Source organism: Diabrotica virgifera, chromosome 2 (genome assembly GCF_917563875.1).
Source record: "Diabrotica virgifera virgifera chromosome 2, PGI_DIABVI_V3a".
NCBI lineage: Eukaryota > Metazoa > Arthropoda > Insecta > Coleoptera > Chrysomelidae > Diabrotica > Diabrotica virgifera.
The window spans coordinates 168,519,956-168,541,878 of NC_065444.1; the positions used below are offsets into that span (position 1 = coordinate 168,519,956).

Sequence of the window (21,923 nt, forward strand, 5' to 3'; positions counted from 1 at the left end):
AAGGGGACAGCTCCAACGTTTTTTTTTTATTACTATCCGATCAATTTCCAAAAAGCGTATTTTGTAATAATGTACTGGAGTTTACCCCTACATATCAATAAAACATATATGTATATTAATAAAATTCGTAGTAAAGTTTTCTGCTTCTCCTGAAAAAAAAATGATAAAATGGAGCTGCCTCTTTTTTGCATCCGTGTCTTCAATTATGCGTAAGTCTATGCATTATAATTATTGCGAACCTGGTATAGTTTTATTAAATTTCTGGTATATTGAGGAGTTATGTATATGCAAAACAAAACGTAAATGGATTAATATATTTATTAGAGGTAGATTTATTAATAAAGAAAATTACATTTTTCAAACAAATCTGAAACATAGTGATTGATACATTCAAGATACATCTGCACCAGCGTTACTAAAAATAGAATAACGAAGATAAATATAAAACAAATATTATTCAAATATGAAAAGTCACTATCAGTATATTATTAAAGCATAAACGAAAAATTAATACGAAAAGAAATAACGATAATTTATTTTGTGATCACAAGAACATAAAATTACAGCTCGATTAACAACTAATTGTATCGACAGAAAATTAAATAGTAAGTCCTAGTTTTAATAAGATTATATTTATTAAAAGGCGTATATGTATGTGAAAGTGTACAAAAAGAATTCAAAAGTAAATTGTTTTTCCTTTGTAATTTTTAATCATATACATATTATAATCTTATTGAAATAGGATATTTATAATATGAGATAATACAAAAGCAAATTCAAATTTTGCTAAAAAATTACATATTATATTCTTCAACTTATTACTAATAACGTTAGTATATAAATTTCTATATTAATTGCACTTAGGATACATTATTCTTACTAATAAAGATTGCAACTACTTTTATAAAATGTGCAGTTACAATCTTATATGGAAGAACATTGATGAAAACTGGCCTTGGCCTAACAAACGTTAAACAAAAAAAATAATAAAAACAAAAACTATCACACAGTGATTCTAATCTATTGCATAATTTGTTTTGTTTTCCATCCATACTGATCCTATAGCTGTAGGTAGATTAATTTTAAACATTGGTGATTTAGTTTTTTTCAATTGATGTAGTAGAGACAAAAGAATCAAAGACAGCTCCGACCAGGACAACTTCCGTGGAAAATAAATGTAGCGTATGTTAATTTATGTTTAACTGGAAAGAATACTGGAACCAACCGACTTTATATGCTCTACATACTGTGTTACATAAGATACAAAACAACACACTCATATCAAACTTAGAAAGTCTGCATAATTAATGAATAAAACTGCAAAGCAGGATGAAAACATGAAATTGTATAGTAGACTTTCTAGCAAAGCAGACACAATAAAGATTCCTACAGACTTTGAGATTTGTATCAGGATGCTGCATCGTGACAATAAAGTCTGAAATCGGTTTTCCATACATACACTGCGATAGATATCCTAAACATAACCCTAGCCATTTTTATTGAATTGTAATACTTTGTGTAATTATTGTCTTCTATAAATATAACTCATACAGGAAAATGAATAAACTCCTTATTTGATTGTGGATATCCAGGTTTACAAAATGCGACCAGTTGTTCATCGGCTTTCATTTTCATATAATGTGTTCTTATACAAAGAACTTAGTGAATTCTACAAACAAGACAATTGTTTCTTTCGAGAAATTCTGGTCCAAGACTTGTGATGTGTATTTTCTGGAGTCGTGTTAATGTAAATAATGTATCAATAGGCAGACATGCACATTCAGAGACAACAAAGACAAGCATCAACACGATGGCATCTCGTCAGTTTGGTTCCACAACGACGATTATGCAGATATGTGTATCGCTATACCGAGAAACTATAAGATTCCATTGTCCTTAGGTTAACCCGTTCGCTACCAAGGGGGTATTTAAGTTTCCTCCTCACAGATCATAGCTATTTAAATTGTCATGATGTGCAGGGAAGTTATGTGACATAATAAAGGAAAGTTTTCAATTCTATAAAGGGGTTTAATTTTTGAACTTATACTTTTACATTAATATGAAATGTCATAAACTGAGAAAATGTAACCAAAAACGCATTTCATTTCCTGTTTCGTTACTGTAAGATTAAGGAGCAAATAAATATTTTTCCACCTACCTCTACCGAAAGTATACTTTTCCGGACCTGATTGTAGGGAGCAAAGATGTGCTTTTCCTCCCTAGGGAGGAAAAGTAAAAGTGACGTCATGGTATTTCATTCGTGAAATATAACTTATTGACTGTACAATATCTATTTTCTATTACGTAAGTATCTATACAGTTTAACGTTTATTTAACAACACTTTGTATTTTGCAGAATGGTAAAAAACAGTAAATTGTTATTCTGATTTAACAATGTTTACATTACTAATTTGACTTATATTTGACAGTTGACAGTTATATTGTACCTACTTGTTAGTTTTAGTTCTAATAAATTTTGTTGGTTAGATACACAAATAAGGTGAAAAAACTATATGTATAACATGGGAGTAAAGTGCCTTTTCCTCCCTTGAATGATTACTGCCCTCCGCTACGCGTCGGGCAGTAAACTTCATTCTTGGGAGGAAAAGTAGCACTTTCCTCCCTTGTTATACAAATAGCTATTTTCACCTACCTCTACCGAAAGTATAATTTTCCGGACCTGATTGTAGGGAGCAAAGTCGTACTTTTCCTCCCTAGGGAGTAAAAGTAAAGTATGATATGTCATTGATGAAATAACTTATTGACGCCCTATATAATATTATATTATCTATTACGTAAATATCTATATAGGGTGAGGCAGATAAAGGGCCTATTAGACATATCTCGAGAACTAAAGGCAACAGAATCATGAAAATTGGAATGAAGGGGTTTTGAAGAGTGATCTATTTAATGAAAATATTTTCATATATTTTCCACTTCCGGTTATACCGGAAGTTGCTCATAACTTCGTTTTTTTAAATGGGACACCCTATATATTTTTACATTTTTGGATTTTCCTCGATGTGTCCTTTCTTAATATATGAGGTTTTATATTATTATACAGGGTAGTTTAAAAGATAATTACGTGTATTTATTAATTTCGTATCAGATTTCACACCCTGTAGAATTATAGTACTTTGACATCAAAAACTCTATTTACGTTCATATGATTTTTAATATAGTCTACCATTGTTAAACATTATTAGTATATCTATATATTGAATTTTAGTATACAGGGTTGGTCAAAACACGGAATGAATATTTTCTGAATTTTCTTAAATGGAACATCCTGTATTTTAGTATTGTAATGAAATGATATTTTATGGTACTTTTTCATTTTATAAGCATTCCCTATACCTAACTGTTTTAATTTGTGAGTTATTGGTGATTCAAGCCAAACATTAATTGGAACAAAAAATAAGTGAAATTTTATTAGGTTGGCCTTGAAAATATTCAGTCACAAATAATTTTTCGGAAATAAATACATATTTATCTAGATTGATCGTTAAAATTCCCGATAATGGTTGACCTGTCAAAATACTTACGTAGTTAAGATTCTTGGTGCGATTAACAATTAAGCACAAATTAAAGCAGTTAGGTATAGGGAATGCTTAAGAAATAAAAAAGTACCATAAAATATCATTTCAATACAATAGTAAAATACAGGGTGTTCCATTTAAGAAAACTCAGAAAATACTCATTCCGAGTTTCGACCAACCCTGTATACTAAAATTCAACAATTAGCTATACTAATAATTTCTGACAATAGTAGACTATATTAAAAATCATTTGAACATAGATAAAGTTTTTAATGTCAAACTACTTTAATTCTACAGGGTGTGAAAATTGCTACGAAATTAATAAAAGAACGTAATCTTTTAAACTACCCTGTATAACAATTCAAAACCTCATATTTTAAGAAATAAGACTTCAAGTAGAATCCAAAAATGTAAAAATATATAGGGTGTCCCATTTAAAAAAACGAAGTTATAGGCAACTTCCGGTATAACCGGAAGTAGCAAATAGATGAGAACCCCTTCAAAACCCCTTCGTGCCAATTTTCATGAGTCTGTTACCTTTAGTTCTCGAGATATTTCTAATAGGCCCTTTATCTGCCTCACCCTGTACATTTTAACGTTTATTTATGGAACACTCTATATTTTGCAGAATGTAAAAAAACAGTAAATTGTTATTTTAATTTAACAATGTTTACATTAATAATAATTTGACTTATATTTGACAGTTGACAGTTCTACTGTACCTACGTGTTAGTTTTAGTTCTCTAATTAATTTTGTTAGTTACATAAATAAATTATTTAAAAATGAAAAAATGACTTGTTATTTGAGGAAGGTGGAAAAATCATGATAACATGGGAGTAAAGTGCCTTTTCCTCCCTCGAATGATAACTGCCCTGCGCTACGCGTCGGGCAATAAACTTCATTTTCGGGGGGAAAAGCAACACTTTCCTCCCTTGTTATACAAATAGCTATTTTTTGTCAAAATAAAAATAGAAAAGGACAACTTCAAAAGCTGTCACTGATTGATATAGAAGAGGATACATATTATGTAGTCTACAAGAATATTACACAAATCTATACGATGCTGCATAGATAAGCGACATATGATTTTCAATAATGCAATATGTTGTTCGGTTCTTCCTCTTCTGTAGTAGTCCACATGGAAAATGCTGATCAACATCAGATTGGTATATTACCAACACCGTGACCTGTCATATAGTTATATCTAGCGCGTTAAATTAGATTTTTTCATAAACTTTAAACAGACATGATATAGCTATATTGTAATTTTACCAGTAATGCTGACCTAATGCTTACTGACTCTCAAAAGTAAATCAAGAGACCTCACTACAATAATTCTTATTATTAGATACTTATACCGTCCGCACATGAAGCTACTAAAAAGAAACTAAACTAGTTGGAAACTACAATTACCAACTGGTTACCAACTATGAATCGCACAATACACAACTGAATATTAATGAAAACGAGTCATTTCTCGATTACTGCTTTGTTATTGACTAAGGTGTTTAAATTTTAAACCTTTATTAAATATCATTGATTGTTATTATCGCGTTAAAAATGTCCAGTGATTCAAGTGATAAAGATATTATTCAAAAATGAATAACCATTTTCAATTTCGTTGCAACACGAAACTACAGGCGCATCATATTCTAGTTCAATCAGAGAGTTCAGCAAGCACCTCTACCGGTTTCGAAACTTATTAGTCTTTCATCAGGAGGCACATATGCTGCTATCTCTGACCCAACCAGCACAAACCCCGGCGTGCAGTTTCGGATTGCAACGAAAGAAATGGCAGGGATGCCTTAGCGGCAAATGCTAGCAAAAGACTAAGTTTTCAATCTAATAGCACATAAAACAACATTACAAATATTATTCTACGTCACACCAGATTGAAAACAATGGGAACCAATGGAAGATATTATTCTTTATTATTATAACAGACGACGCAAAAAGCAGAAAAAGGGAGGGTTTGGGTTCACCCCTACATATATACAATATAAAATGCAGAGCGTTTGTTGCTGCAAAATATTGATGCTAAGTTTCTTGCGTTTTATAGGATGTCAAAAGAATCACATAAATATTTAGTACAATTGCTTGTTTTTCGTCGCCAAACGGGTTCCCGGTAGGCGCCAGATTTCATGGCTTAGAAATATCAGAGACTGGACCGGCCTTGATTCAACATCTTTGTTTAGAGATGATGTTTGTTCTTCGGTGATTTCTTTGCGCGAATATTCATTCAAGGTATAGTTATGTACGCACAGATGTTTTCCATTTCTTGTACTAATTTTATGTTCAAGGACTATTTTGTCAGTTTCGCCATTTCGCGTGGTAATTTTAACTAATTAAATATTAAAAGGATACAGTAGCGATCAACAGGTAGCGAAAACGCGTTCCAAGATTGCGGCTGTAATTTTGAATATTTTTCGAGATATTTGGCACACGTATTCGTAATATAATAAAGAATGGCGGTACAGAGCCCAATTTGAAAAATATATTAATATGTGGAAATTACTCTGTAATTAAATACAACATTAAAAAACGAGCCTGTACCGCCATTAAGAAGAACAAAAAAATACACTTTCTTTAAATAAACTTTTTTATCCGATGCCTAGATTTTGTGTCATTTTGACACTACTAATGAAATAAAAAATTTTAGTAGTTCCAAAATGACACAAAATCTAGGGATCGGATAAAAAAGTTTATTTGAAGTGTATTTTTTTGTTCTTCTTAATGGCGGTACAGGCTCGTTTTTTTAATATTGTATTTAATTACAAAGTAATTTCCACATATTAATATATTTTTCAAATTGGGCTCTGTACCGCCATTCTTTATTATATTACGAATACGTGTGCCAAATATCTCGAAAAAATATTCAAAATTACAGCCGCAATCTTGGAACGCGTTTTTGCTACCTGTTGATCGCTACTGTTTCCTCTTAATATCAAAACAAACTTGAAACTAGTCGCTAAGCGACCAGCACGTCCAGCCGGAGGCGACTGATTACTGACATGACGTATTACAGATCGGTTATTAACTAGTGGCGCTGTGTTAAATAGATAGTAAGTAATAAGCAACTGGTGGGTAACTAAAGTTTACAACTGGTTTATTGTTATTAGCTTCATGTGCGGACGGCCTTTTAATTTCAAATCTTAATTTGACCTGTATATCTGGGATATATTATGCTACAGCTTCTATGACCAGAAACGGATTATATTAGATATTATATATCTAAGTTTGTACGCATTAAGGCACATTGCCTTGCAATATACATTATAACAATATTTTACTGAAACAACAAATCACTGCAAACGCAATCTGTCAAAATTTATTGTCTTCCAAACACCATTTAGCTGTCTAGTTTAATACTACAACATATCACAAAATCTTTTCATGTCTTACTGTTGATAGAAATTTTTTACCAAACTGAATCTGGGTCAATTCATCTCAAGATTTGTGCTTACTACAGTGCATCATTGCGATTGCATAGGCCTAGAAACAGTGGGTCAATATTATGATTAAGTTAAAATTTCGAAAATAAAAATTTTCATATTATATGAAAATTTGTTTTCCAAGATAGAAAAATTATGAAGAATCAATGTGATTCAGTCTTTATGTTCCCATAAACAGTAGCTTCAATAAAAAAACAAACATATTAAACTAAATGGAATAGAAAATATTGATAAGAAATTTTTTTAGAAGAATATATTTTGAGCTTTTCTGAACTTTTTAAAAGTTCCTTGAGGAATTATCTTAAAATTTTTAAATCTATTAAAATAACTAGATAATAAAAGATCTGATATAAAAGTAAAATCTGTATTGTAACCCAAAAATTTGGATATGTTGAAAAATGATGACGTATTCAAATGGAACATACAAATTACGAACAAAAATAATTTTTAAATTGATTAGAATGTATTAGTTTGGTATGTTCCTGACATTTTTTGAACTTTTGAGTTCTTTGAGAGAAAAATTTGAATTTTCCTCTTTCGTCATCAACAAAATATTGGTATAAAAGACCTCAAAGGTGGCTTTTTCATGCTAACAGCTTTATTATGTTAGACTTTTGCTTCCTTTCGTCGAATCCTCTTCCTCTTCCATTTCGTCTTGTTACCGACCACGCTTATTTCTTGATCAAAATTTGCTCAATGGTTCTCCATATGATTTTGTTTTTTGATCTTAAACTACATGTCATTGCATATCAACTACTAGTGTATTTTACTACTGTGATGGCATGCTATTCGCGATTATGTCGGTCCGAAATTGTACCGAATTTATCTACAAAATGCCTGCGATTTGTTGATATCTTGCTTCGTTTCGGGCCACAACATGCCAGTACCCCAGTGTGGTAATTTGCCTACAAGACCGAAGCCAAGTAAGTCACCCGTCAATTTGGAAAACAATAACCACCAAATAACTGAATGCTTCAGAAGTCAAACGGTGTAAGTCACATTCTCCCTAAAAATGACTTATGAGATGTAGCACATATTATTTTATATAATAATATTATAATTTCCTTGTTTGTATTTATGAAGATATTACCCATATTATGATATACGGGTGTTAGTAAATAAAGATGAAAAATTTTAAGGGCTAATTCTACATGAAAAATTAATACCAGTTTGCTCTATAAACATATGTCCGCAAATGCTTAGTTTCGGAGATACGGTGTGTTGAAATTTTTATTTCAAACTGCCAATTTATTTATTGCTCTAAGACCAGTTGAGCTATGAAAATTAAATTTGGTGAGTTTTAGGAGGTAGTTATTACAAATTTTTTGACATACAATTTAGAAGTTTGTATGCATCATTGGCGCGCCTACGGGCAATGGTCTGAATTTTTTTAAAGAAAAAAATAGTACGCCACTGAGATATTTCGAATTAAAAATTATTTTTAAATTCCACGTCTAATTTATGATAAAAAACCTTTCTTGCCTTTTTTTCATATGAGGCACCGTTTTTATGCAGAAAAATAAAACATCTTGGCGCGTATTTTTCATTTCTTAATACATCATCAAGAACTATCCAATATAATAATACTAAACTAGAACAATAACAGAAAATATTACTAACAAGATTTCAACTAGGTGCAAAGCTGCAAGAAATGTTTAAAATGATCTCCTTTACAGATAACAGAAGAATTTTATATTCATCATTGTCGCGCGTAAGGGGTAATGGTCTGAATTTTTTGAAGAAAAAAAATAGTACGCCACTGAGATATGTCAAACTAAAAATCATTTTTGAATTGCTCGTTCAATTTACGACAAAAAATCTTTCTTTCCTTTTTTTCATACGAGGCGCCGTTTTTATACAAACAAAGTAAAACATCTTAACGCTTACCAAGTCAGTATTTGAGCTAGTTTCCATATGCATAGAAACTTAGTTCAAATACTTTGTGAACGTTAAGATGTTTAATTTTTTGCATAAAAACGGCGCCGCATATGAAAAAAAAGGCAAGAAAGATTTTTTGTCGTCAATTGAACGAGGAATTTAAAAATGATTTTTAGTTTGACATATCTCAGTGGCGTACTATTTTTTTCTTCAAAAAATTCAGACCATTACCCGTACGCGCGCCAATGATGAATATAAAATTCTTCTGTTACCTGTAAAGGAGATCATTTTGAAACATTTCTTGCAGCTTTGCACCTAGTTGAAATGGTATTAGTAATATTTTCTGTTATTGTTCTAGTTTAGTATTATTATATTGGATAGTTCTTGATGATGTATTAAGAAATGAAAAATATGCGCCAAGATGTTTTATTTTTCTGCATAAAAACGGTGCATCATATGAAAAAAAGGCAAGAAAGGTTTTTTATCATAAATTAGACGTGGAATTTAAAAATAATTTCTAATTCGAAATATCTCAGTGGCGTACTATTTTTTTCTTTAAAATAATTCAGACCATGGCCCGTAGGCGCGCCAATGATGAATACAAAATTCTTAATTGTATGTCATAAAATTCGTAATAACTACCTCCTAAAACTCACCAAATTTAATTTTCATAGCTCAACTGGTCTTAGAGCAATAAATAAATTGGCAGTTTGAAATAAAAATTCCAACACCCCGTATCTCCGAAACTAAGCATTTGCGGATATATGTTTATAGAGCAAACTGGCATTAATTTTTCATGTAGAAATAGCTTTTAAAATGTTTCATACTTATTTACTAACACCCTGTATAAAGAGGGTTTATTTGTTTTTAGTAACTACATACCTACTTAAATTTCTGCAACTACTTTCAGAAACAGCTTAGCATCTCATTTTAAACACTAATTGACTTACAGCGATTGGCTTCTGAGGCATCTTTGGTTGCAGTAGCTCACTGTTTTAAAATAATCTTTCTTGAAAACAATTTCTGGAGTGGAAATCGAAATGTCAAATAATACAAAAATTGAAGAAAAAGATCTTCTGTGTAAGAGGTATATTTATTTGAAAACCCCAATAAAGGGCCACATTAAAAAACAGAACGGTTTCGCCCTACAGAGAGCATCATCAGTGTTCTAAGCAAGCTCTACATGCTAAGGCACCAAAAATACATGGGTTAAAACCCTTAAAATGCCGACTAAAAGCCTTACATTGGCGTGTTATATATTAAACCCTGGCGATGGGTGAAATTTAAGAAAGATATACCTCAAAGCATCGTATGACTATACCACGAGCATGTGGGTGGTTGAGTTGATTTCCCTGTCTTCACAAAGAGAAAGGTGAAAGCCAACTTCCAAATGCTCGTGGTATAGTCATATGATGCTTTGAGGTATATCTTTCTTAAATTTCACCCATCGCCAGGGTTTAATATATAACACGCCAATGTAAGGCTTTTAGTCGGCATTTTAGGGGTTTTAACCCATGTATTTTTGGTGGCTTAGCATGTAGAGCTTGCTTAGAACACTGATGATGCTCTTTTTAGAGCGAAAACGTTCTGTTTTTAATGTGGCCCTTTAAAGATCTTTTTCTTCAATTTTTGTAATTAATGGTATACAGCCCGCTACAGGAAATTTTTCCTTATGGATTTCAAATAATACCTTTAAAATGTACCTTTCAACTGTGGCTTAGTCCCATATAAAAATATGATTTCTTGAATATGCCACAAGAAAACAGTTTCAGAACATTTCAGGTATGTTATTGAATTAGAAATATTTATTCAGATCACTTGGCACTAAGGGCCAGCACATACGGTGAAACGAAACTGCAACGAAACCCTTTGAAATTATTAGTTTGAAACTTGTTTCAATCATTTACAACACACGCTGCTACCTCAAACTTCGCAAACATTTCAGTTTTCTGTGAAAACAGAAGTCTCTAAAATGTCTTGTTTATGTGATGAAGAAGTGGTGGTTATGTAATTATATATTCGACAAAGAAAAAGGCGTAAAAGAAGAACTATGTGGATACATCTCTTTGTACATTGAGAAGAATATCATTGTATGTCTGTGGTTACCAAAGAATTATAAGAAATTGATAGAGAATTCTTCATGGATTGTTATCGTACGAGCAAAACTACATACCTTGAACTTGTTGAATAATGGCAGAGACACAATACTAAGTACGAGGGATTGTTCGAGTTCTCAAGAACGTTTAATAATGACACTTAGTATTTTAATAATACTAATTATTAAATAAAAATATTTAGAATTGTATATTATAATTATAAATTAATAAATATTTTATTTATTTAAAAATAAAATAAATTTAATTCAAATTTAAGTTCCCAAAATTCATGTCTTGGTTCACAGAAGGGTATTCTGTAGGATTTGATATGCTTCCTGTTGATATTCCATTTTGTTGTACCCACAAAGACGTGAAATCCGATGAAACGCAAACGAGAGTTTATTGCACGCCGCGCGCCGGTTTAAGTGAAACTGATCTGTGTGCGTTTTGAAACCGTCGGTTTGAAACGGTCAAAATGGTTTCATCATGTGTGGTTTCTCATAGGCGTCTATGGCGTAAACTCAAATGAAACTCAAAAATTACTGAGGGTTGCAGTTTCGTTACATTTGCATGTAACGCATGTATGTGTTGGCCCTAGGAGAATTAAAAATTGTAGACAAACAGAAAATATTTAAAATAAAACCCAATTAAATTGTACCAATTAGAGAGATCAAGAAGTTCATACAAAAATGTTCGTATATTGGTATTTATTAGCATTTGTAAATTTTACAAAATTACTTTAGAATATATACCAAGTCGTGCCTAAGTCACAATAATACCGTTAAGTGAAAAAAGTGATTCGTTTAACGACCAAATATTCAGTTCCCTTTTTAAAGATACTTAGTTAATACGGTTGTTTCATTTGTGAAGTAATATACTGTCTATGTACTTGTCTTTATTATGGAAGTTTCTATGTATTCGAGTATTTACAAAAAATGTAAGTACCAGCATTGTTTCAGTAAAATGTATAAGTCTATAAAGTTAGGGATATGTCAAATTGCTAAGAAAAAACTTATTAAGATAAGCTTACAGCATTAGAATAAATATAAGATTCACAATGGCGAAGTAAAATAGATTTTAAAACTATTATTGTTTCTCATTGTCCCAACACCTAAACTAAATATTTGATAAAATCAACTATTAGCCCTAAAAACAATATTCGGACGATGTACGAAATGCAAAACAAAAAAGCTTCAGTAGAAATTTTCAAAAAATGATTTACTTAAAATCTAAAATCAAGTTACTGTAAATAGATCCTAATATATGACATGGTTAGAAAATATGTTAGCAACAATGATAAGCTCTGGCAGGAAAATATAGTCCTAATAGCACTATTTTAGTTATATACTAACTTTGAAAATTATGAAACTGTATTTCCCAATAATTTTTCCAACTATCTGACCAGCATGAAAAAAATTGTCTAAACAACTTTAGAAGGGAAGGCTAAGTCCAAAAATAGAAAACAAAGGTTGGTATTTTAACAACTATTTCACACAACACACAACGAAAACAAAAAAAAATGTAGCCTTCCAGCATGATGTAGTGTTGTGGGGAGAACAATAAATAAACTGAGCTTTAAGATTCTTGAAACATATAACATAAGGGGTGAGGAATAGTCCAATAGTATGTACTCATATGATACAATTCTGACATTAAAATCAAAAATCAGCTAAATCTGGGACTCTTTCATTCACCAATTTAACAATGCTAGCAGAGCAGCTTGTATGTGCAACTTAAAGTGCACATATGACACAGTTATTATAGCTGAAAGTATAGACTTGCAAGAAATAATGAATGCTATAAGAGGAGGCCACAGAAATGGACCAAAAATAAAAACATGCATACAATTCATGGTCCTCGCTCACAATAATCCTATACATAAAAATCACAGTTCATATCCAAGTTTCAATTCCTTGCCTTCTGGATAACACACAATCTTGACATTGATGTTGAAATGAGCTCGAATATAGAATGCAACATCTCCTTTCAATTAATGAAAAAAGTCCTCACAACCTCCACCATAAAGGTGGAAGGATTAAAACTTCCACAGTCGCACAACGGAAGAACTATTGAGGGAAAAAAGAAAAGAAATTGTGGCTAACAAAGTGTAACAGATTGAACATGTACGGATCCACATTCAATACTAAAAACCGCAAAAGATGGAAATCTCCATTAACTAACGGATATAGCACTTGAAGAAGTAGACGACGTAACCATTATTCCAGCAAAAATAATGTTATCTCGTGTTAATATATTCTTCTTCAAATGCCATCTCCGCGACGGATGTCGGCAATCATATATAATTTACTTAATATAAATTGTCTACATTTTTCACATAACTTTTTAATATTATTTGTTCTTATGTTCTTTCGTTTTTAACAATTCACCCATTTTTTAATATTTCGAATACCGTCCGAACCGAAAGTTGTTAGGACTGGTACAATATACATTTATAATATATTTGTGTGTGCCTGCGGCCATTTTATATATCTATATATAAAATATAATATTATATTGTCTACTTTGTGCAGTCAATAGTTTAAAATTATTCTCTATATAAACATCTCTACAATTGTTACTTAAAAAAAGTTTGTTATAAACAAGTTTTACTAAATTAAAGATTATTCTAAAAGTATTTGCAAAACCCCTAAAACTATCCAACCTGAAAAAAAAACTAAAAATCTTGTAACAAACTAGTACGTTATTGTTGAAAATTATTTTGGATTAGTCACTGCTTAGCAGTTGGAAAAATAAAAATTAAAAGAACCTTTCAGGTTATTTTTAACCATAAGAGGTTAATCACATGTTTTAAAAATTGTACTTTGTCTGATTAAATAAAATTGCTCAATTTTTCAAAGAAGCACCAAGTACGAAATCAATTCCTCTGTTATTTGCTTACAAGGCGGGAAAAAATCCCATGGGGGGAAAAACTACATCTTTGGGCATGAAGCAGTCGTGGACTGTTTTCATGTGGTTCTTCATTTTATCAGGCCTCGAGAATTCTTTCTGGCAAACGGGACATGGAAACACTTTTCTTTGGTGTCCTTCGTGATATAAGAAAGCATGTCGTTGAAAACTGTACTTATTCTTAAACGTTTTTTGAACATCGACTTTTGCACACTCGGTGCACTGATACACTCCTTCGTTTATGGAGGCGTATCTGAACAAATTCAATCCTCTTACTGACATTTCCGTGAGAGCTTCTGCGGGATCTTGACTCTGAGATGTCGCTCTACGCCTGACTCTGCGTTTTGTCGGTTGCCTACCTGAAGGTGCTGACATGGCGTTTTGGAAATTCTGCGGTAGATTCGACATATTTGGTATCGGTGTTACTGCACTAGTTGAAGGTGTCATGATATTGTTATTATTTATAATATTGTCTGGAGTGCTAATACGAGAGGACGCAGGAGTTGCTGGGCGCTGATTTGATTGTTCTGAATTTGAACTTTCTGCGTTATCTGCCAACTCTGTTTTCGGTATCAGTAATTTTTGGGACAGCAATTCTAAAAATAAAATGTATATAATTATAACTCAAATAAATCAAAATTGGATAAAAAAAATAAAAAAAAGCGTTGGTCAATGTTTATTTAATTGATGTTTCTATCTACAATTAACATTTTTTTAACATTTTCAGATGTTTATGCACATGGCCTATTAGGTGTGTTAGTATCAATTTATCTAGTACGATTGTAGTTTTATTTCTTCATGTGATTGTTCAATCCTATTAGACCATATCAACATGAGGGAAAAATGAGAGAAAAACAGGTGAAAAAATATCAGAATTTTTGCAAAATGGCTTATAATTACTGTACAAATATTTGGAAAATAAAAAAACTTTTGTATGCAAATCGTAGAATTAGAAAATGGGAAATTGTTTATTGGAAATTATTCTTGGAAAACATGCTCTTTGTCATTTTGTCAACATTTGTCTCTTCTTTATAGCAAATTTGAACACACTATATACATGAGTAATATTAAGAAATTTTTAATTTGTAATTTCCATCCATTTCTCACGCCATAATTATCTATCATTCTGCCAATCATCTCACCCAAGAGCATGTACAAAACAGTCTCCTAGTTCAGAAAATATTTTAATGAATGTCTGAAAAATGGATTCATTCCAGTTCAAAGTGCGACTAAATGTGCCTGATCAATAAACGAAAAAGATATTGAGCTTAGTGAACTTTCAAGAACAAAATATACCTAGTGTCAATTTTAAGGTAGAAATTTGTTCAAATATGACTGTCAGAAATACATTTCTTCCACTGTCATTAGGAGATCCCGACTTTGGATAAAATTTTGGGAAAGCGAAAGAAGATGCTTCCTGATAGAAGAACTTTGGGAAATTTTAAGGAAATTCAGTTTTAGATGGAAAAGACAAAACGAAAAGTGTCAATTAATCGAACAAAGTGAAATTATCTACCTTATAATCAAAATAAGAAAGTATAGTATTTCGATGAAAGGTGACCAAACTAAGGTTATACAGGTGTTAAGATATGGCAGAATAAATATGAAACAATAATATTTCATTATTATCCGTATGGGTAGCACAGATTGCTTTTTGATTTGATAGGGATTAACTAACAAAAAATGTTAAAAGAATTGACAGAATGCCGAATAGACCATCGCTACACTAACATGATAAAATATATCTACCACAATGCAACGGCTAGCGTAAGACTGTCTGATCAACAAACTAATAAATTCTGTATGCAGCGAGGAGTACGGCAAGGAGACACCATCTCACCAAAGCTGTTCACAACCCTTTTAGAACACACTTTTAAGAAGGCAGATCTGAACGAATATGGTATCAATATAAATGGAGAGCTCAGTTATTTGAGATTCGCAGATGACATCGTCCTTATAGCCGATCGTATGGATGATGCAATATTAATGTTGAACAAGTTATGTCACGCTTCCTTGGAGGTCGGACTAAAGATTAATATCAACAAGACGCAAATAATGACTAATCTGGTGCTAAATCGTAATATTGTTGATGGAATGGATATTGAGCAGACTGCATCTTATAAGTACTTGGGACATGAAATTCGGTTGGGAAGAGATAACCAGACGTGGGAGCTCCCACGTCGCATAGGATTAGCCTGGGCAGCGTTTGGTAAACTGAGCTATGTATTTAAATCGGACTTACCCATATGCCTGAAAACGAAAATCTTTAACCAGTGTGTATTGCCTGTACTCACTTATGGAGCGGAAACATTAACACTCACAAAAAACGTAGTGAACAAGTTTCGCATAACTCAGAGAACTATGGAGCGCCAGATGTTGGGTGTCTCCCTGAGGGACCGAATCCCAACGAATAAATACGTCGTAGAACAAAAACAGCGGACGCCGTCGAAAAAATCGCGTCGCTCAAGTGGAATTGGGCAGGACACGTCGCCAGATTGTCAGATAACCGATGAACAAAAGGTATTGTCGAGTGGAGGCCACGAGAAGAAGCACTACGGAGCAGAGGACGACCACCAACCAGATGGGCTGACGATCTGAAGCGTATTGTCGGCAACTGGATGCAAGCCGCACAAAACAGAGAAAGATGGAAAGAGCTGAGGGAGACCTATGTTTAACAGTGGACGAGTACGGGTTGATGATGATGAACTAACATGTCAGACTGTCCGCACCAATTATTACCACAGAGATATGAATATTTGATGGCAATACTCGATATCATTCAAGAAAATCTGAAAAATGGCTACCACTGCTTGGAAAGAAGTATGAATAATTCAGTGATTTTAGGAAGAATTAATACTGTTTGACTACGACTGGGAAATACATACGTTCAAGAGTGTACAAAAAGGATCGGAAGAAAACGAATAGAATAAAAAAACTTATTAACCTAAGAAATTATGAGGACACCATGAAGTAAAATAATCAGAATACATGATTATTATCGCGGCAGACCACGCTTTAATGACAACCAAATTAATTATAGAAAGATTGTCATTATATTTGCTAATTGATAAATTAATCAAAAAACCATTGAATCTGCGGATTAAAAGGCTCGCCGTATTTTATTTGTGAATTACAATTATAAAACTATCAACAACGCTAACGTCTATAAAATAATACATTCTATATGGTAAATAATGATTAGGTAATTCTGTCATATAAACATTGACCCCTATCAAATAAAATAGCATGCAGATATACCTTTGAAAAAAAAATAAAACAATTAAAAAATAGCAAACTTAAATTTTATTTATAATTCAACTAAAAAAATACAATCTACGTAGTAAACCCTTTCGAATAATATACAAGGTAACTAAAGAAGTGCAAATAAATATCTACTAACTAAAACATAAAGTTTAAAAATAAAATACTAATATATTATATCAATGAAGTAAAATTGCATCAATTACCTTAGAGTACGCATCAGTTCAGCTTTGAAATAAAATCATTTTTTATTTAATAAACTAATAAAGGCAAGAATATTACCACTAGACAAAACAGGAAACTAATGTCAGTTCTTTTATTCAATGTATAAATACAGTTCAGTACATAAAAAATCAAAAGTAAGTCACAGTGGATCAGTAGTACCAACGTTTGCCAAATTTGACTGGTCAATGAGTAATTATCAATTGAGTTATAGTCCTACAATTTATCTAACAGACTCATTTAAATTCAGCTCAGCGGGGTACTATTGTACGAAATGTGTACTTACATACAGTTGAGTCCCTGAATCTTTACCCGTGCGTCATCATTTAAAGCATACGAAATAAGTCGATGATAAGTCGGAAATTGAAATTTACTAAACGCAACAAGTCACTTACTGTCACTTGCTGTTGCGTTTAGTAAATTTCAATTTCCGACTTATCATCGAATTATTTCGTATGCTTTAAAGGATAACGCACGGGTAAAGATTCAGGGACTCAACTGTAAACAAGGAATCATTCCACAAAGCAGGTAGATTTCTTATTTATGGAATTTCACTAGCACCCCCCCTAAGCTGAATATTAATGAGTTTCAGATAGATTGTAGAAGTATATTCTATTGTTAGTTGACAGATTATTAGACGTGTAATATCTTTATATTGTTACTATTTATGTTTTGAATGTTTCTAGTTAATTCAGTTCCAAAATAATTTAATTTAGTTAATTCAATTCCACGATACACTAGAGATCACAGATACACCAGTGGGTGTGTCGTATCGTCGCAACTTGTCATTGGTAAGAAATTATTGTGTATCGAATGACAAGCTGCGAATTGTATTGTGTATCATGGCACTCACCGCTCAGGCGTCGGAAACTTTGACATCGAAGAATGAACGTAGTGGTGTCTTCTCTGCAGTATAAGTATCTTCAAAAACGAGTATAATTTTTTAAGTAATGAAAGAGAGTTTAAACTCTGCTTCGTATTAGTCAGATCTTTCTGGTTAAGGCGTAGACCAATTTAAAATTATTTAACGAGTCAAATAAGGCAAATATAAAATATTTCCGATTAATTGAGATACAACAGAAAATAAATGAATATAGAATTCTACCAAATTAAACAATATTTAAGAGTTATTTTCAAGATAACCGTCTATTTTGGACGTTTCAAAGTCACTTTTCTCTTAAGGGGGTAGGCGCAAAATATTGTTCCAAGAAACAAAGAAACTTTATGTTTATTCTAAGGGACGTTCTGCCCTCGGTAATAATCTTTCATTCTGCGTTTAAATTTTTCAAAAATATTTATTAGTTTTCTCATGATTCGAAAAAAACGAATGCATTTAAATAGCATTGGATCAAGATTTTGCGCCTACCCCCTTAAATTATCACGATAAATTGTACCCACTGGCAAAACAACGCAGAAGATGGAAATCATCATTACGTTGTAAAATAAAAAGAGATGAACTTAGGTTATGTATGTCTTCTACTTCTTCTTCTTCTTTGGTTTATTGGCCTCCACTTACTTGGGTATTTGGCCAGCTCATCGTCTCGGAATATAGGAAAAATCACTCATTCACCTACAATTTGGAGTTGGTATGGGACAAAAAAAACAAAGGTAAAAACTTTTCTTGCTCAGGGATAACTGCCGACCATTACACAATCCGCTAATACGCCATAATTTTAATTTGAGATTAAGTTATTTGACGTTTATATTTAGATTTGATGTTTATTTCTGTCAGCCGAAACGAAAAACATGGTACCTACATTAAAATAAAATGTTTTTAGACGTCATCATACATATAATTATGACTGAAGCCAACTAACTAGCCACGTACAAGAACTGACTTTACATCATAATATATTTTCCATCTTTTGCGTTATTTTTCCGGTTATTAGGGCTCTTATCACTGTATATCTATAGTATATTTATGATGTATAGCTTTCGCTCAGTAGTACTATACATTTTGATTATATATTACTGAGCGGAAGCTAATATTACCTAAGTGCTCAATCTAATCTGGTCAGAACAATATCACTGATCTAGCAGCTTTTTTGGGGAACATCCAAAATAGGCACAGAATATGCTTACGTAGTTATTAATAAAAATAAAGCCTAACATTAGTATAGAGAAATTTGAATTATTAACAGTAATTTGTTTATAGATTTTTCAAAATTATTTTAATTCTAACAATTTCATTGCCACAAAAAGGAACTCAAAAGAGAAGCTACCATCCCTATGAATAAATATATGTCACTATAAATAATTAATGCACACATTATTACGACCTACAAGAGTATTAACAACTAATTTAGATAATATACTTGAAAAAAATGAGCTTTCAAAATGAGAAAATCAACTTCATTTAAGGTTTAATACTGTTTGGGGACGTATGCAGAATTTGTTTAAACTTATTAACAAAAATAATGCTCGTTTCCCGCCATCTAAAATAATAATCGCTTATTTGTTGACTAATTTATAAAATAGCACCAAATTTCAGCTACAATTTTATTTATAAATAATTCAATCGTTATAAGATATTCTGAAAAAGAAAATTGTGTATTAACCAATATAATAATCAACTATTTTCAATGGGAAATAAGCCACAATTTTACCAAAAAAATGATTTTATTAACGTTTCGACGCCCAAGTCGGGTGTTTTGACAACGACACCCGACTTGGGCGTCGAAACGTTAATAAAATCATTTTTTTTGGTAAAATTGTGGCTTATTTACCATTGAAAATAGTTGATTATAAAAATGCCACAAGGAAATAGCTTCAGAACAACCAATATAATAAATCCACAATCAAATTCTATAAAAACCAGGTACATAAACTGTTCATAAAAGATAAAACAACCAATTGATCATTCTTAAAAAATTATTAGTGGCGTCTACACAGGACACAGGCTGTCGTGGAAGCCCTAATTTTGTTGTGAAACAATAGTCGTGCTGATGATGAGACAATAATCATTTTAATAATTTCAAACTTTCAATAAAAACACATTGTTGGATATCTTTATAAAAGAATTTGTTACCTAGGGGCACTCAAAACCCCGCTCAATGTGTCCAAAGTATTCTAACTTTCGAGATTTGATGGTGGTTAGTACCTTTCGGTTCTTCTTTCATTGTTCTGATGTCCTGCTCATTTGTGACCTGGACACTCCACGGGATTTTAAGAAATCTCCTATATAGCTACATCTCAAATGCTTCCAATTTTCTGCACATATCTGCATTCAAGGTCCACGATTCAACACCAACAAAAAAGACAGACGTAGCATCACGGCATTCTCACTTTTATACAAAGAGAAAGGTTGTGAAATTCAAAGTTAATACATGAACGGTTATGACCCCACACAATCTAAAGTCTACTTGTCGTGCCATACGTTTAGCATCGTGTAGACTACTGTAGACGTTTCAAGTGCTGTCTTAATCAACTATTCTAAGGTTTCAATCCTCAGCCAGCCGGAAAATGGAACCAGCATCTTCGACATCATACCAGTTTCGTATGTTTCTAAGCCAGGAATGTAATTTTTTCCCGGGTCTCTTCTACCCTCAATCTTGCCCATAAGAATTCAGTTTTAAGAGATAGTACCTTGATCCACGCAAGAAGTGTCAAAATAGAAACCTGGCGCTGTTTCACCACACTCAACAGTTATATGTCTACTCCAGCCTGTCACAACACCTCCTAATTGGTAAGTTGGTCTATCCACGATAGTTTAAGTTAAGTAATCTTCTCAAAAGCCACATTTCGCGTGCTTAAATTCTATTTTTATTGATTTTACTTGCTTGCTTGATAGACTGGATCCAATTACACTTAAATTTATGAACTCTGTCAATTTTTTGATCGTTTATGAGGTGTGCCCGCTCGTGATGCTGCACAAATTTAGTCTTTTGGATATTAATAATTATGCTGTACTCATTTCCTGTATGATGAATACTTGCAACCAGTGCTTTAAGATATTCTATCCTATCTGCTGCAATAGCTTTGTTGTCCACATAAGAAAGATTGTTAATTAAGAGTTCATTTACTTTAATTCCATGTTGTATGTTTTTTAGAGCAATTTTAAATACTTGTTCAATGTATACGTATACATGTGTTACGAAGCATTGGTGACAATATCCAGAATTTTCAACACATGTGCTAGGTAGAATGGGCATATAAGACTATGGCGTACATTATCGACAGCCTTTTGGTAGTCGATTCGAAAGCCGTTTGGTAGTCGATAAAACAAATAAGTACATGTATTCTCCTATCGTAGCACTTTTGTACCAGGAGTTGCATACAAAATAGTCTCTCTGGTTCCTAGTTTCCAGCTTCGTCAGTCGTTCCATTCGCCAGGGTGAAGGTTCCTTTCCGACATTGTCTTCGGAATGCCGCCTAGCCAGGATTGTTTCGGCCTTCCCCTCTTCCTTCTTTCCTTGGCCATCCATTTTAAAATTTGATTTGGCAGTCTGTCGTCGTCCATTCTTTCTACATGACCATACCAGATCAGTTGTCTCCTTTAAATTTCATCTGACAGTTGACTTGACTCCCATGGTATGTATGATTTGGTCATTTTGTATTCTTTCAAGCC

At 32.3% G+C, this 21,923-nt stretch overlaps 1 protein-coding gene across 2 annotated transcripts in view; it reads right to left on the reverse strand.

Annotated features, from left to right (window-relative positions):
* Nucleotides 1–302: 302 nt before the first annotated feature.
* Nucleotides 303–21,923, reverse strand: part of LOC114329737 (protein tramtrack, alpha isoform-like) — a 133,667-nt gene continuing 112,046 nt past the window's right edge. For both annotated transcript variants that reach the window (XM_050642888.1, XM_050642887.1), the window contains exon 3: nt 303–14,469. In XM_050642888.1, coding sequence (XP_050498845.1) covers nt 13,862–14,469 — 608 coding nt within the window. In that variant the 3' untranslated portion in view covers nt 303–13,861. The remainder of the gene's footprint in view (nt 14,470–21,923) is intronic.